Source organism: Mytilus edulis, chromosome 1 (genome assembly GCF_963676685.1).
Source record: "Mytilus edulis chromosome 1, xbMytEdul2.2, whole genome shotgun sequence".
NCBI classification, from domain to species: Eukaryota; Metazoa; Mollusca; class Bivalvia; order Mytilida; family Mytilidae; genus Mytilus; species Mytilus edulis.
In genome coordinates, this window is record NC_092344.1 from 44713427 (window position 1) to 44729678 (window position 16252).

General features: G+C 30.6%; 1 protein-coding gene across 2 annotated transcripts in view; it reads left to right on the top strand.

The window, feature by feature from the left end:
- The window catches only part of LOC139512632 (plexin-A4-like), a 43377-nt gene that overhangs the window by 21530 nt on the left and 5595 nt on the right, over positions 1 to 16252 (top strand). For both annotated transcript variants that reach the window (XM_071300382.1, XM_071300392.1), the window contains exons 15-32: positions 713 to 864; positions 1984 to 2080; positions 2501 to 2637; positions 3400 to 3573; positions 4021 to 4117; positions 4709 to 4969; positions 5500 to 5667; positions 6093 to 6348; positions 6602 to 6723; positions 7678 to 7811; positions 8175 to 8234; positions 8652 to 8726; positions 8878 to 8944; positions 9400 to 9552; positions 10640 to 10787; positions 11764 to 11928; positions 13685 to 13773; positions 15799 to 15873. In XM_071300382.1, the coding sequence (XP_071156483.1) occupies positions 713 to 864; positions 1984 to 2080; positions 2501 to 2637; positions 3400 to 3573; positions 4021 to 4117; positions 4709 to 4969; positions 5500 to 5667; positions 6093 to 6348; positions 6602 to 6723; positions 7678 to 7811; positions 8175 to 8234; positions 8652 to 8726; positions 8878 to 8944; positions 9400 to 9552; positions 10640 to 10787; positions 11764 to 11928; positions 13685 to 13773; positions 15799 to 15873 (2430 nt within the window). The remainder of the gene's footprint in view (positions 1 to 712; positions 865 to 1983; positions 2081 to 2500; positions 2638 to 3399; positions 3574 to 4020; positions 4118 to 4708; positions 4970 to 5499; positions 5668 to 6092; positions 6349 to 6601; positions 6724 to 7677; positions 7812 to 8174; positions 8235 to 8651; positions 8727 to 8877; positions 8945 to 9399; positions 9553 to 10639; positions 10788 to 11763; positions 11929 to 13684; positions 13774 to 15798; positions 15874 to 16252) is intronic.

Consider the following 16252-nt stretch of genomic DNA (forward strand, 5'->3'; position numbering starts at 1 on the left):
CCTCTTTAATAATTAACTTACGTAACTTAAGTTCTAAGGGGTCATCCATATTTCAATATAAGTCAATAGAATCCACACAAAAGCTTCAAACATCACATTGTTGTCCCTCTAAATTACACCTTCCTTAATATGATATCATTCAAATTCAAGTTTGCTCAATTTCATATCTTTAGTTATTGTAAAATACTAATGTTCATTGATTTTAGTGGTGCAGGTGAAGACTGCATTTGAATGGTAAACAAATTACGAAATCGTATAATTTTTGAATACTATATTTTTTTCGATTTTCACAAATATAAATTACTGTAAATAAATAAAACACAAATTCTTCTTGCTGAAAGAAAAAAACAACACAGCAAAATTGGCTAGAAATGGCGTAATGAGAAATTAGTCATAAATGCAAATTAGTTGAATTACAGTGTTGACGCAAGTAATTGATCCCACAGTATAAAGAAATGGAAACCATTAGGAATTTAAATGTCTCAAAAATAACACTAGATGATTATGTGGTGAAATTGAGCAATTTACATTTTCTTGTATGTTGGGCAAGCAAGGATATGAGCTTGTATTTATGGTTCTTTCGGCGGATTTATAGATTTCCTATGTTCTTACTTAACATGTTGCTATTTTTGTTTCTTTTGTAAGATGATTGAACATTGGGATATTTTTACATAATCCAAACTTGTTGCTATATGAAATGTATGTGTTGTAGGTAACACCACGGGTAGGCCATATTTATGGAGGTACAATTGTGACAATCAAAGGAAGAAATCTTGGTGCTGAATTTGTTGATGTACAAAATAATGTGACAATTGCTGGAGTAGCCTGTATTCCTAATAGTGATCTGTACCAACCTGCCAGAGAGTAAGTATACTACTCAGAGTCATTTATTACTGTAAATAGCTATTATTAACTAGTCAACTCTAAAAACCAACATGTTAGAACTAAAGAAAAACACTGAAGGGCAGAAACTATAATATGAAGTTCCTGAATATTAGTTTTAAAGTTTCGTATAAAATGAAAGCATTTGCTTCCATTTGATAGGGAAATCCTGTTTTTGACATTGCCGATCTAATAAAGCAGTTAAAGGGACACTAGCTGTCAAATTTATGGTCACCGATCTGATTTATAACAATGTAAAACATTTATCCAAACTATCAAAAGTCTAAAATAAACAGTTTACAGAGCATGGGGTAGATAATATATAGGTTCGTTTCGTGTGTATTTTAGTCCAGACGCCATCTAATTAACCATCGATTTGACCTCAGATGACCATATAAGCGATGTAAACATAAATAAAGATATGAATAGATTAAACCAACACGTGCAATTGGATTTTTATAGGTGTGTTTGATTTTATTTTATAGATTAAAAATAGATGTTTCTCATTGCTTTAACCGTATAAGAATGATTTTGTGTGCATCGAATTAGTAATCAAATGATTTACTGTAGTTTCACTTTCATTGTTGACATTCTTTTTCTTTAAATAACCAGTACACGTACAATGCATGCGTTGTTAATCTCTAGCTAGGGGTTAAATTCAAGTTAACATGAATACGGATTTGAAGAGGTCGTCTCATTCACTTGCAAGTGAATTAACTAATTATTAATGTTTCTTAGCGTAATTTGACAAAATTGAACCTTTTTGGCTGCAAAAAGCGAATTGTTATTTCACTATTTCACTTTCATTATTTATTGAACAAAAAAAATCAAACTTTAGATTTTTTATATATCTCGTAGCTAGTGCCCCTTTAAAAGCTAAAATGTATTTCTGTTGTGAAGGTGATTGTCAATAAATAAGAATCCAAGAAATTGTATTTGTAAATGCAGAGAACTTGAAACAACTACTCTAGACTTTAAATATAATAATAAGAAAAAAGTTATTTGCATGTATTGCTATACATTTTTTTTATTCATCTATACTCTATGTAATATCTGCTATACTGATTTGTCATGGTATACGGAACTTTGTTTAATTTACAGGATAGTTTGTATACTTGGAGCCAGTGATGCAGGTGTTAAAAAGGGACATGTTGTGGTTCTTAACAAAACATTCCATAATATTGAATTTCAATATATGGTAAGTTGTAAACTTTAAAGTATTACAGATTTCACGTCTGAAATTAATGACAGTTAGAATAAGAAAGCTTTGATGTTATTGTATTTTTCATGATTTTGAGGAAGCTTTTACATACATTGTAGCAATTGTTTCCTAATTTGTTAGTGTTCACATTTAGTTTAGCTATGCAGAATATTTTGATGAAGATTATAAAACTCCTAGACACTTACATGTAGCATCGGTTTTATAGGAGCCTTTGTTATTTTAAGGGATTGAATAATGGGCTAAAATGCGAGAACATCTACTATACATTGATTTAAAACTGTAAATGAGTTGGAAATTGTTCATTATATACAATAAGTTGAAAAGCACATAAACCTTACTTATTTACTGTTAGAACTATTGATAGATATGTATTGATATTGATATATTTATTGATAGAATCCAATATTACAAAGAGTAACACCAAATAAAAGAGCAGTGTCTGGAGGAGCAATTTTGACCTTGCATGGAGATCCTATCTATTTGGGAACCTCACTAGAGGTCACTGTGAATGATAAAGTGTGTAATATTACAAGGTATGTATAAACATACACGAAATGATAACTTTATATTATGCTAATATGGTGCTCCGTGTGCAGCACATTAAGCAAATATAATTTTCATCTTTTATAAAATGCTTGATCGGAAATTTGAAATTATAGAACATTGGAATATGCCAAAGAAACAACAACCCAACCAAAGGGCAGAAAATAGCAAAAGGCAAACAATGGAACTTCAACACAGTGAGAATATCCTGCACCAAGGTGGCCCCTCGACAAAATGTGCACTAGTTCAGTATCTTTTAAATGTTTATAGATTTAAAAGTATGAACAGGGAAAAGATCCCCAAAGAAGTAAAATAAATAATTTCAAATGTCAAGAGGTCAACACAAAATAATATTGTTCAAATTCAAAGGCAGTGTATGCATGCCATCTAGATATTTATAAATATACTGGTACCAAAAATATACATGAGACTAATATTAAGCTAATGTAGACTCCAGAAACTATTTTTATTTTAGGAAAACATCTCATAAAAATGATTATGTTAATCATACAGGTTTTTAATGTAAAAAAAAAAGGAAAACATGAATCCTTGAAAAAAGTACATTCAAAGTTGCAGTTATAGACCAGATCACTAAATATTGCCTTCCCACAGAACCCAGAAAAAAGTGTCAATTTCCAGGGTAAAGTGACGAAGCTCATAGTGCATTTGTATATAGCAAAATATTTAGCTTAAAGGAGCTAAGCAGTTTACAAACTTGACAAGGTTTGATTTTTTTACTTGTTTATTTATAGTCTAGATACAGCACAAATCAAATGTCGACTGCCACCTGGTAGACTGGGTAAATCTAAAATTTCTGTCAAAGTTGATGGTAATAAGATCAGACAGGATATGGTTGGCAATACAAGTTTGACATTTGTAGCAGATCCAGAAATCACAAAGATACAACCATTGAAAAGTTTCAAAAGGTAGGTAAAAAGTGTTGAAGTCATTTTTTATAAAATTATGAGTCATGACTCTAAATTGACCATTTTGATTTGCCATATGTGACCGAGACCATGTGACTTTCAAATTGCATCAAATATAAGAAAATTGATAATTAAGGTAAACTTTTCACCTCCAGTTTCATATAAAAAAAAAAGGGTTAGTAAAAATTGTTCCCTCGAATTCGAAAGTTAAAGGAAATTAACCATGCAGATAAAGTGAACAATACTTCTAGTTTTGAATATTGTAAAAATTATTTGTAAAACATTTACGATACTTAGTGACAATTCAATTTTACTGTGTAGTAAGCTATTTCATTATGGATCAGGTAAATTTCTTAAAATGGATAAATTGAACATACTCTGTATCAGTTGTAAAATCGTATCAATTTATTTGTATGTGTAATGCATAATTTTCATGAATACTTTTAGTGGAGGTAGAATACTAACAGTTATGGGAACCAATATTAACATTATCGATCACCCAAAAATGTTCATATGGACAAATTTTGTCAAGTCAAATCTTACGGTAAGTTTTATTGGACTCTTTTTATTATTTGTAATAAATAAAGACTTGTATATTGTTATTCAACTGTTTCACATCACAAACTTACACAATATCATGTTCTGTATAGATTTAAAAGGATTTCTGGAAATTGACATGTAATGAAAACAAATTTATTATAGATAGTTTGTTAACAATGTTTGGAGTTAAGATATATTTACATTTTAGATTTAACCTTTTCCATCCTCAATTTGTCCCATCAATTCTCAGTTTGTTCAGCACAACTCATCAATTGTTGAATTTATTTTAACTTTACACTATTATTAAGTCTATTTTACAACAAATTTTATTATTGATGGATTACTTTATGTTATGTTGAACACCATATGACGATTTGCCAGAATGAAATAATTTTGGCAATATATTTGAATTACAGATAAATTTACTCTTTTTGCAGTACTCCCTGTATGAGAATAAGTCAATTACCCTAAAAGTCTTCATTAGTTTAAACTCCGACTTTACTTATTATGAAACAGTTATATTGTGAATGTCGGTGATTAGCTATTATAAAGTACTGGCATGCTTGCTTAATCAGATTAAAATATACTATTTCAGAACTGTCAGATCAAAAATGAAACATTTATGTTTTGTCCATCACCAAAACTCTTGACAAGAGTCAGACGACTTAGACGATCAACAGCAATGGTGACAGCAGCAATTGGATTTATAATGGATAATGCAGTTAATGTCCAAAATCTGACTGGCATCAACAGTCAGTTACAGTACTACCCAGATCCTTCAGTGTATAAGTTTGGCCCTGATAAGGAAGACAATGACAATGTAAAACTCTTCAAATCAGAAATCGTTATCATAAATGTAAGTTGTAGACTTAAAAGATTGCAGATAACAAAATATAGCAAGCCATGTTTTTGCTATTAGAATTAGAAAGTTTTGAATGAAAAATGTTATAATATTGGTGAAAAATGTCATAAAGTAATAATTTTAATTATTGTCCAATAGATTAAGCTTAGCGTACAAGGAGTTTATTTTCATTGGACTATCATTTACCAGAAAAAAAAGAACTGAATCAAATGTCTTAAAAAAAAGAATCGATAATATCCCTGCAAGGTGAAGGAACAAAAACTGTTTGTTGATTGAGAGTTTTTACGAAAAAATTACTGAAAAAACTAGCCAACTATTATAAAGAATGTAAGAAAAGCTCACAAGTATTTCCTTGTAAGGCTATTGTTTTTTTTTTTTTTTAAATATATCACTTATCTTATCTATTTTATTCCAATTGACAACCTCTAACTTGCCTTGTATCATCCTCATACCACATAATATGACAGCTGCGATTTAGAAGATGTAAACCTAGTTGTTTGCAATTAATATTTTTTAAATGATAGGGAAAAAACTTGATGGTGGCAGCTAAAAGAGAAGATGTTCAAGTTGCTATTGGAAATGCTAATTGCAATGTAACAAATTTATCAGAAGATCAGATTGTATGTAACCCTCCAACTTCACAACCAAAACCAACACCTGGATATAGTAGGAGTGATATACCTGCAGTTGTGGTAAGTTTCTCAAGCAGTCTGATGTATATATTCGCTTGAATTTCAATTTCCGTGTATTTGTCAAGAGTCATATGATGAGTCAAAAGGATTATTGAATTATACGTTTATGTGAAAAAGGGGAGATGCAAAAATGAGGAACAATCACTCATTATAGGTTCTCTAATCCAATAGTTCCAAAATGAAAAAAAAATAGTATTGAAGAAGTGACCAACAAATGCATTAGTTCATGAAAGTGCATAATCAATTTTTTGATTTTAGATTGTAACATCATCTTTAATGATTACAGTTGATACATAAAAGACGGCAGCAGAAAAAGTTTAGTTGTATTATTCTTTCATTGATGCAGGAATTACGTAGCAAAACAACAATTTATATACCATCAATAAATATAGATGTGTTTAAATTATAAAATGTATTGTGTTTAGGTCCAGATTGGGAATGAGCAATACTTTGTTGGTTACTTGGAATATGAAAAGGCCAAGCAGTTAGGTATTCCACTTGACTACCTCATTGACTACCTCATTGGTGGAGTGGCTGGTGTTGGATTGTTTATCGTCGTCACAATCATCATATGTTCCTGTATATATAGACGTCAAAAAAATAAATCAAAGCGAGAGTTTGAAAAAATGAGGTACCAACTAGATAACATGGAAAGTAATTTCATAGTTGAGTGTATAGAAGGTAAATAATGACATAAGTATATTTTTAATTTGTAATGAAAAGAGGTATTTAATGCTTGTAAAATAGGGTTTACAGTGGTGATAATGAAATGAAAATTGTTTAAAAGACTTCCACAATAACCATAACAACTATGATATATAAATTAACAAGACAAAACAATATTTTTATAAGTAATATACAAAGTACATGTTATTTAATGTCATTGAAATTCATATACTTTTTCCAATTGCTACCTTTTCTGAATTGAAAACAGATATGCTAGACCTGAATGCTGAGATAGGAGGTGGAAGGAAACCTCTCTACAGATATGATGATTATACATTTAAAATACTTTTCCCTCAGATGCAAGATCATGTTGTACTTCATCCTCCAATTGTAAGTTCATCAGTTCTGATTGTGTTGTACTAAAATTAATGCCCTTACAATTTAAAGATTATCTCCCTTGTATTAACAAATATCATATATAAGTGATAGATAAGTGATTGTTTCATTCTACAAATACATTTATAATTTTTCATCTATATTTTAAAGAGGCCCTTGCAAATGAATAATTCCATCTATTTGAGTCCATATTCATGTCAACTTTAATATAACTCATTGTTAAGAGATGGGATACGAATGATTATGCATGTTCGTTTATTTAGAGAAAGAACTGTCAGCATTGAAACTGAAACAAGAGTAAACCGTGTTATTCACTAACTCGATCCAAAACAAACTTTTTTATACAGGTAAACACAATAATCAACATTTGTTTTAACCTAAAATATGAAATCAAACAGACCTAGACGGGTCATATGACCATTATCAGTCTTCGGAGGTCACATCAGTGGTTAATTAGAAGGTGTCTTAACTAAAATTCACATGAACTGTGGATCATATTATCCGGAGCACCTGAGATCACCCCTAGTTTTTGGTGGGGTTCGTGTTGTTTATTTTTTTTTTAGTTTTCTATGTTGTGTCATGTGTACTATTGTTTTTCTGTTTGTCTTTTTCATTTTTAGCCATGGCGTTGTCAGTTTGTTTTAGATTTATGAGTTTGACTGTCCCATTGGTATCTTTCATCCCTCTTTTATCGAACCACTATATTGTAAACTGTTTATTTTAGACTTTTTGTAATTTGGATATATGTTTTAATATGTTTTAAACCACATATGTGTTACACAAAAAAAAGTTTCCATTTCAATCATTGGAGAATGAGTAAATGTATAAAATGTTGAATGATTTATTTATTTATTCACCTCCTACGGATAATTGATTTCATAGACAAGTTTAAAAAAAACATAAGCGCTTTTAATTAATTTTATTCTATGTAATCATTTTGTTATTCAGCCAAAGAATGGGAGCAATGAAAGACAACAAGATGTTACAATTTGTCATTTTAGTCAACTTTTACACCATAAAGAGTTCTTATTAAAATTCATACGCACATTAGAAAAACAAAAAAGTTTTGGAGACCAAGATAAGTAAGTATTGAAAATCTGTTCAATGATACGAAGCAGTATATTTATTTCTAGGAAGAGAAATGAATAATTTGTAAGGTCTAATAGATCTTTTGCTAGAGTTAAAATCAAGATGAAATACTTCTACTTGTCGTTTGGTAATTTTTGTCATAAGGTTGATGTCTCATTGACACTTACCACAACATTTGTTATTTATATTTTTATGTAATTGTATGCTAAATGGACACTTTGAGTTGGAAATAAACAAAAGTTATATAATATCATTATGTATGAACAGTATTATTAGTTTTTTTTATACTTAAAATTAAAACATCAAAATGAGAAAACCTTTTGGTTTTTTCTTTCCTTTTTTCTATTTTTTTTCAGATCAAATGTAGCTTCTTTGTTGATAATTTTGTATCAGAATAATTTGGAATATATCACTGAGTAAGTATACATTATTTTCATCAATTGAATGAACATTCATATTTACCTATATACATAATAGCAATTAAATTTGAGAATAACTTACATTTTGTTAATGTTTCTTTGAATAAATAACACTATATGAATGTAACTTACAACAAATTACACAAAGGTTTAAGTTTTTGTATCCTTAAATTTAATCAATAAACAAAAAATAGCTAAAAGTATAACAGAGAATGAAAATATAAATCACAGATATTGCATTTTAATGGTTAAATTGAAAGTTTTATGGATAAAGTGAAGAATTGTTTCAACAATAAATGCTGTCTATTTCTTGCAATACACATGTGTTGCAATACATTTTTAGTTATCATGTGACTTGTATGGTATTTAGAATTAAGTATAACATAAGAAAATTGTATTGATTTTGATTAATAGAATTATCAAGTCATTATTAAAGGAGTTGGTAGAGAAGTCAGCGGAAGAAACACATCAGAAAGAAATGCTGTGGAGGTAATTGTGAATACTTTACATGATTAGAAAGTTTTACCTATCTTGGTTGTGCTTAGTCGACTTAAAAGTTTGATTTTTTTCAGTATATTGTCTTATTCTCTGTAGTTTTAAAAAATCAAACATTTCTCAATATTTATTCATTATATTTCAGAACAGAATCAGTGGTGGAAAAACTGCTGGCTAATTGGTTAGCTCTTTGTATGTATAAAAATTTAGAGGTAAGTTTATCTATATAGTAAGTAGTTCTTTCTCATTTGGAGTTTTTCATTGAAATAAAATAATTGATTATTAAGATAGTATAAGTAATGTAAATATCAAGTTACTACATTCTAGCAATATATGATTGATACATATATTAACAATTAAATAACTTTTAAATGTCTGTTTCAAAATATTTAGATTCAGGACCATTCTAATACAAGTTTATCTTGGTCATCTAATCAAAGTTGTGCATTATAACTACTGTGGATTCGTTGGATATCAACTTTCGTGGATTTCGTGGGTATAGGTGAACAACGAAATTAAATGTTCAACGAATGAAAAATTTCCTATAGGATTGTATGCAAATTCGGAATAGCCATGAATATCTACGAACATATATTATTTCTTAATCCACGAAAATTGGTACCCACGAAAAAAATGAATTCACAGCATTTTATTTATTAATTATCAGGAGTCGACTGGTTCCTCTTTGTATGTGTTGTACAAGGCACTAAAATTCCAAGTAATGAAGGGTCCAGTAGATGCTGTCACTGGTGATGCAATGTATTCTTTGTCTGAAGACAGGTTACTAAAGACAGAAAACATTCTGGAACATGTTACAATAGTAAGCAATGAAGTACCTGTATTGTACATTTTTGCAATCGTTATAATCAAAAGAATCTGACGTTTAAATGTTGTTTTATGTTGCTGTACACATTTTTTTTAAAAGTTGAAACCGTTATTATATAAAAGAGGGACGAAAGATACCAAAGGGACAGTCAAACTCATAAATTTAAAACAAACTGACAACGCCATGGCTAAAAATGAAAAAGACAAACAGAAAAACAATAGTACACATGACACAACATAGAGAACTAAAGAATAAACAACACGAACCCCACCAAAAACTAGGGGTGATCTCAGGTGCTCCGGGAGGGTAAGCAGATCCTACTCCACATGTGGCACCCGTCGTGTTGCTTATGTGATTACAAATCCGGTAAATAGTCTAATTCGGTAGGTCACATTCATGAAAGGGAAGGGGATTGTAGTTACGACGTAAGGAACATATCCGATATCATTTGTGAAACGGTTATTCCATAACGGTCAACCAACTCGTGATGGCGTCCGTAAAATTTACGAAGGGATGATTTCAACTTCACCATTTGGAACTCTTGGTTTAATAGCTTCCTTGTGAGCAGTAACCCTCTATCAAGAAAATCATGATAGGAAATGCAAGCACGGGAATATCGTATCAATTGGGAGATGTATACCCTGTATGCAGGTGCTGCTGGAATGTTGCTACTTAGAAATGGATGTAAAACTGGTTGTTGTAGTTCTTGTATAATATTGAAAAGTAATTTATTCACATATCAATTAAAACGAATTTGAAGCAAGAAAATGTGTATTTTATTCCCCTACTATAGTAGTATCATATTGTGTTGTCTGTTCATCCATTCATCCATCAGTCCATCCTAAAAGGAAATTTTATAAAAACTTGGCAAATTTGTGTTTAGACTTATATGTCGTCTTTTCCTTGAACACAAATGATATGATAGTATAAGGGGGATATGGTGTCGAGAGAAGCATTTTTCATTGTGCAATTGAAATTATTAACTTAACTAACAGCAATCGGAAAAATAATGTTTCATAACAGTGTAATGGTTAAATAATAAGCATAGCAATTATAAGAAAAATGTTTTGCTTTCTTGTAGACATTAAATGTAGAATATGAAGGGAAGAAATACAAATGTCGCTGTCTGGACTGTGATACCATTACTCAGGCCATAGATAAAATGTTGGATGTAATATACCGTAACATTCCATACTCAACCAGACCAGCAGGGGAAGATTTGGATCTGGGTAAGGCATAACATTACTAATGTTTTTTTTTTTATAAACTGGTAGTTAGAAAAGCATAAATTTTGAGGGTAAAGATAGCATGAAATTCAAACAAAAATATTTGGTATTGACTTGATATCTATATCTTCCAATGTCGATCACTAGCGTTGATAGCAAAATAGTGAACTGAGCATTATTTATATCCTATCCAATCCATGTCATGCAATTTATTAATGATATATCATACTTTGTCATCTAAGGGTCAATGTGATATGTATTTCAATTACCGTTCTTGTCTAGAAAATACTTTTATATATATATATCAAACTACATAAGTAATGTATGGGTTATGAATCTTTCAAATAGTTCAACTCAACCTCTAAATTTTTAATAGAATATCAAATTACAATTAAATGTTTTATTTAAAGTTCACAACATGAAATCCATTTGTACCCTACAGTTCTCTCAAACACTTTGATAAGTTTTGTCATCAGTTTAAATTATAATTTCTTAATCTTTTTTTTTAAATGATTATCCTATCCAAGGAATAGATTACCTTAGCCGTATATGGCAATTTTTGGGTGTATTTATGGTCCTCAATGCTTTTCAATTTTTTACTTGTTTGGCATTACATCTATTTTGATCTTAGCGTCACTGATGAGTCTTATGTAGACGATACGCGTGTTTGGCGTATTAAATTATAATCATGGTGTACTGTCTAAAACTATCGTTGATTCTTATATCTCACTTTGTATTCATGTTTAACCTTATCATAAGGTTAATGTGGTTTGGAGCATTTTTTAATGGATTATATCCAATATGATGTAAATGTACCAAAAAAAATATATATCCCAGCTATTACGATTCATTAAATAAGTGTAGATCATAGCATGAAGTTTATATGTCATTTACACAATAGCTTTTTTATTGGTATATGTGCATTGTTTTGGTTTAATACAAACTTAACATAATTTTATTGCTCCATGTTAATATTTAGATTGGGTAAGTGAGAATAAAACTTTACAAGATGAAGACAATGTGAAGTTGAAGGAAAATGGTTGGAAACAGTTAAATATGATAAAAGATTATAAACTGCCAAATGGTGCCGAAGTGGTACTTTCACAATACCAGAAGTGTCGACCTGTGCCTAGATCTCCTTGTGGTAAGATATTATTGTATTTCTCTTGCGTAGACGAAACGCGCGTCTCGCGTACTAAAGTATAATCCTGGTACTGGTATATTCATACGAACTTGATAGTTACTTGCATCATTGTTCTTTGGTCTCGTGTTAATAGTTTCTCATTGATAATCATTCAACATCTTCATACTATTATATTTATATTAGTAGTTATCAAAGGTACCAGGATTATAATTTATTACGCCAGACGCGCTTATCGTCTACATAAGACTCATCAGTGACGCTCATATCAAAATATTTATAAAGCAAAACAAGTACAAAGCTGAAGAGCATTGAGGATCCAAAACTCTAAAAAGTTGTGCCAAAAACGGATAAGGATATCTATGCCTGGGATAAGAAAATCCTTAGTTTTTCGAAAAATTCAAAGTTTTGTAAACAGGAAATTTATAAAAATGACCACATTATTGATATTCATGTTAACACCGAAGTGTTGACTACTGGGCTGGTGATAACTTCGGGGATGAAACGTATAAGACTATCCTACAGATATATCATTTATATACGGTGGTACTAAAAACAAAGTCAATACTTTCAACTTCGATTTTGTAAAAATTAACGTTACTGCAGGTTAACTTTGGATTTTTTTAAAATCAACTTATCTTCATTTTTTCTGGCTTAATCACAAAATATATTTGTAAACCCTGGCCCTTAGATAGGGGTTATACTGTTTTATTCCCGACTTTCGATTTGTAAGTCATAAGAATGAAATTTCCATAGCATTTGTCTTAGTAACTACAAGTAAGATCTTCAAGAATTTTTAACAGGCTTCATTTGAACATGCTTTACTGTGTGATGCGATTTCAGATTCATTGCTTATTAACTTCCTGTTTACTCAATACTTCTATGTACTTACACATTATTGTCATGTATGATATTTTCGTTTCGTTTTTCATTGTAATTACAAATAAGAACATCTTGATATTTGTTACCAGGCTTAATTTTAACATGCTTTACCTTTATTTTTTATTTGATTTGATTTTTGGTTGTTTAATGCCACTTTTAAGCACCGCATTTAGGCTATTTTGTGACGATCAGTTTTTATTGTTGGAGGAAGCAGAAGTGCCCGGAGAAAACCACCGACCTTCGATAGGAAAACTGACAATCCTAGTCAATTAAGTTTAGAGTCGAGTGCACCCACACGAACGGGGTTCGAACTCACAACCTCAGTGTTGACTGGCTAGTGATTACAGTAGAAACTAGCGAGACCACTGGACCACCGAGGCTCCCGTGCTCTACCTTGATGGCATTCTAATATATATTACCCTCTATCTGCTTGTTTACTTATTAATTAAAGCTGAGCAATCATTAAAAAGCAACTGCTAACAGTATTACTTGTTTATGACAGCTCAAAGTGCTTTTTGAAGAAATAAATCTACAATTCTAGCTGAAACAAACAATGATAACTAACAATTTCAGTAATAAAATTTAGCATTTTGAAACTTCCTCATTTTACACTGAAAATTCCGAAAACAGTCTAAGGCTGTTCGTTTTTGCCGTTTGAATTGTTTTACATTATCATTCCGGGGCCCTTTGATAGCTGACTATGCGATATAGGCTTTGTTCATTGTTGAAGGCCGTACGATATAAAGCTATAAGAGGCCCCCAAAAAATACTAGTGGTAAACCATTCAAACGAGAAATCAAACGGTCGAATCTATAAAAAAAAAAAAAAAACACATCAAGAAATCTATATATACTTCCTTACAATTATTTATTAACAGGAATTGTGCATGCCTCAGAATGTTACAACCCAGAGGCCGTACCTTCCACAAGCACTGACAGTCAAATTAATACACAGTACTGGCACCTGGTAGGTACAAAAAGGAGAATATACAAAATTAGTATAACTTAGTATTGTGTGTACCAAAATAAACCCATACAATGATTTATAAATGTTAAAGTCTTTGCACAAGGGTATTCTTTTATGTATTAAAATTTTAACTGATGGATTAAGAAGCCGTGCAACATATATAGGACGTAGTTAATGTAACTATTGTGGGTATTCTACGCAGTCAATGTTTGAAATTATCAAAGACAATAATTTGGTTTAAACTACTCTTCAAGTCCCGAGAGTAATTTGCAGAATGAAAACAATATATGTACCTAGCGATTTAAATGTATTGATACTCGCTGAGAAGTAAGCCTCAATTTTCGTCATGTGTCTTAATTTCGTACACATTGATTTCATATTTTCTGACGGTGACCGACAAATAGTTGTATTATTATTTTTGGCTAAATATAGAACATAGGGATAACATGTAGATTTTGGCTTATATCTCTGAAACCAAAGCATTTTGAGCAAATCTGACATGGTGGTTTATTAGTTTATCAGGTCAAGATCTATCTGCCATGAAATTTTCAGATGAATGGAACAACCCGTTGTTAGGTTGCTGCCCCTGAATTGGTAAATTAAGGATATTTTACCGTTTTTGGTTATTATCTTGAATATTATTATAGATAGAGATAAACTGTAAACAGCAATAATGTTCAGCAAAGTAAGATCTACAAATAAGTCAACATGACTAAATGGTCAATTGACCACTTAAGGAGTTAATGTCCTTTATAGATAATTTTTAACGATTTTCCAAAATTTAATTTTGACAAAATATTTCAATTGTCACTCCTGGGCCAACTTCATTATATATAGAGATAATTGTAGCAGCAAGAATAATAAGCTAAAGTAAGATCTACACACACATCACCAACACTTAAACACATTTTTTGTCATAAATCCATGTGTGGCCTTTGTTTAATATGCACAAAGACCAAAGTGAGCGACACAGGTTCTTTAGAGCCTCTAGTTAACGTCACATTGTCATTTCATCATAGTGTATACAATTTGGTTTGTACGGTAGATTATCATGACAATTGACAATACACTGTTTAACTTGATGGATAGTTGTGTATAAATTTTAAAATTTGATTAGTATATTTATTTTACAAGTTCAATGAAAAGTTTTTCAAAAAAGTCTCGTTTTGGTTTGTGTATTATTGTTAAAGACGCTTACATCTAACATTGTCCACTATATTTGACATTTTGTAACCCCTTCGACTTTTCCCCCATTCTATCAACAACAACAAATACTTTATATCTCCAACGTTTTAACGTTTTGTTTATAAATTATCAATAAAAAAAACAACATTTATACAATTTTTTTTTTAAACCGGTACATTTATATATTAAAATCACAAAATTACTGAACTCCGAAAAATTCGAAAAAAGGAAAGACCCTAATCAGATGGAAAAATAAAAAGCTCAAACACATCAAATAAACGGATAACAACTGTCATATTCCTGACCTGGTTTTATAGCTAGCTAAACCTCTCACTTGTATGACGGTTGCATCAAATTTCATTATATTGAAAACGATGCGTGAATAAAAAGACACGATAGATAAACATGTTAAAATTAGCGGTACAGCAATCAACATCTTATTTACCATACTCAATGCAACAAAGAATCACAAAAATCGTTCTTATGTATGTGTCACTTCCAAGTCAGGAGCCTGTTATTCAGTGGTTTTCGTTTGTTTATGAGTAACATATTTGTTTTTCGTTCATTTTTTTTTTATATAAATAAGGCCGTTAGTTTTCTCGTTTGAATTGTTTTCAAATCATTATGACAGTTAGGGCCTTTTATAGCTGACTATGCGGGTATGGGCTTTACTCATTGTTGAAGGCCGTACGGTGACCTATAGTCTTTTTCTGTGTCATTGTGGTTTCTTGTGGAGATTTGTTTTTCATTGGCAATCATACCACATCTTCTTTTTTATATTTTTCAAATTTAACTACCTCCTTCATTGATTTTTTTTTAATTCTCTAAAAACAATTACAGGTAAAACAACCTGATGAATCCCAGACGAAAGGCCTTAGTTCAGAGAACTATCATACAAGATTGTTAGCTACAAAGGTAAGCTGTCGTACGCCAATGGAAGTTTTGTAACTCCTTTATAGAGTGAAGATGAAAATCGATAAGACTGGAGGATTTAGGAAATTGTGTTAACTGTATCTGACAGAAAGAAAAATATATTTTCGATAGGCCAACATAAAAACAAAATCAGTGTTTCGTGTGTTCAGGAATTTAATTTCATAGTAATAACACCTATAAACTGTACACACTTCTGTTTAATTTGTCAATCGATTTGACCTTGACAGCAAGTTTTTTTCTTGAGTAGAAATTCAATTAAGGAACATATTTTACAGTATTAGGTTATTTTAAGTTTATATTTTTTGACGTGGTTTTCGTTATCTTTATTATCCTTCTAACCTTCATGGTAAGAATGATTTTA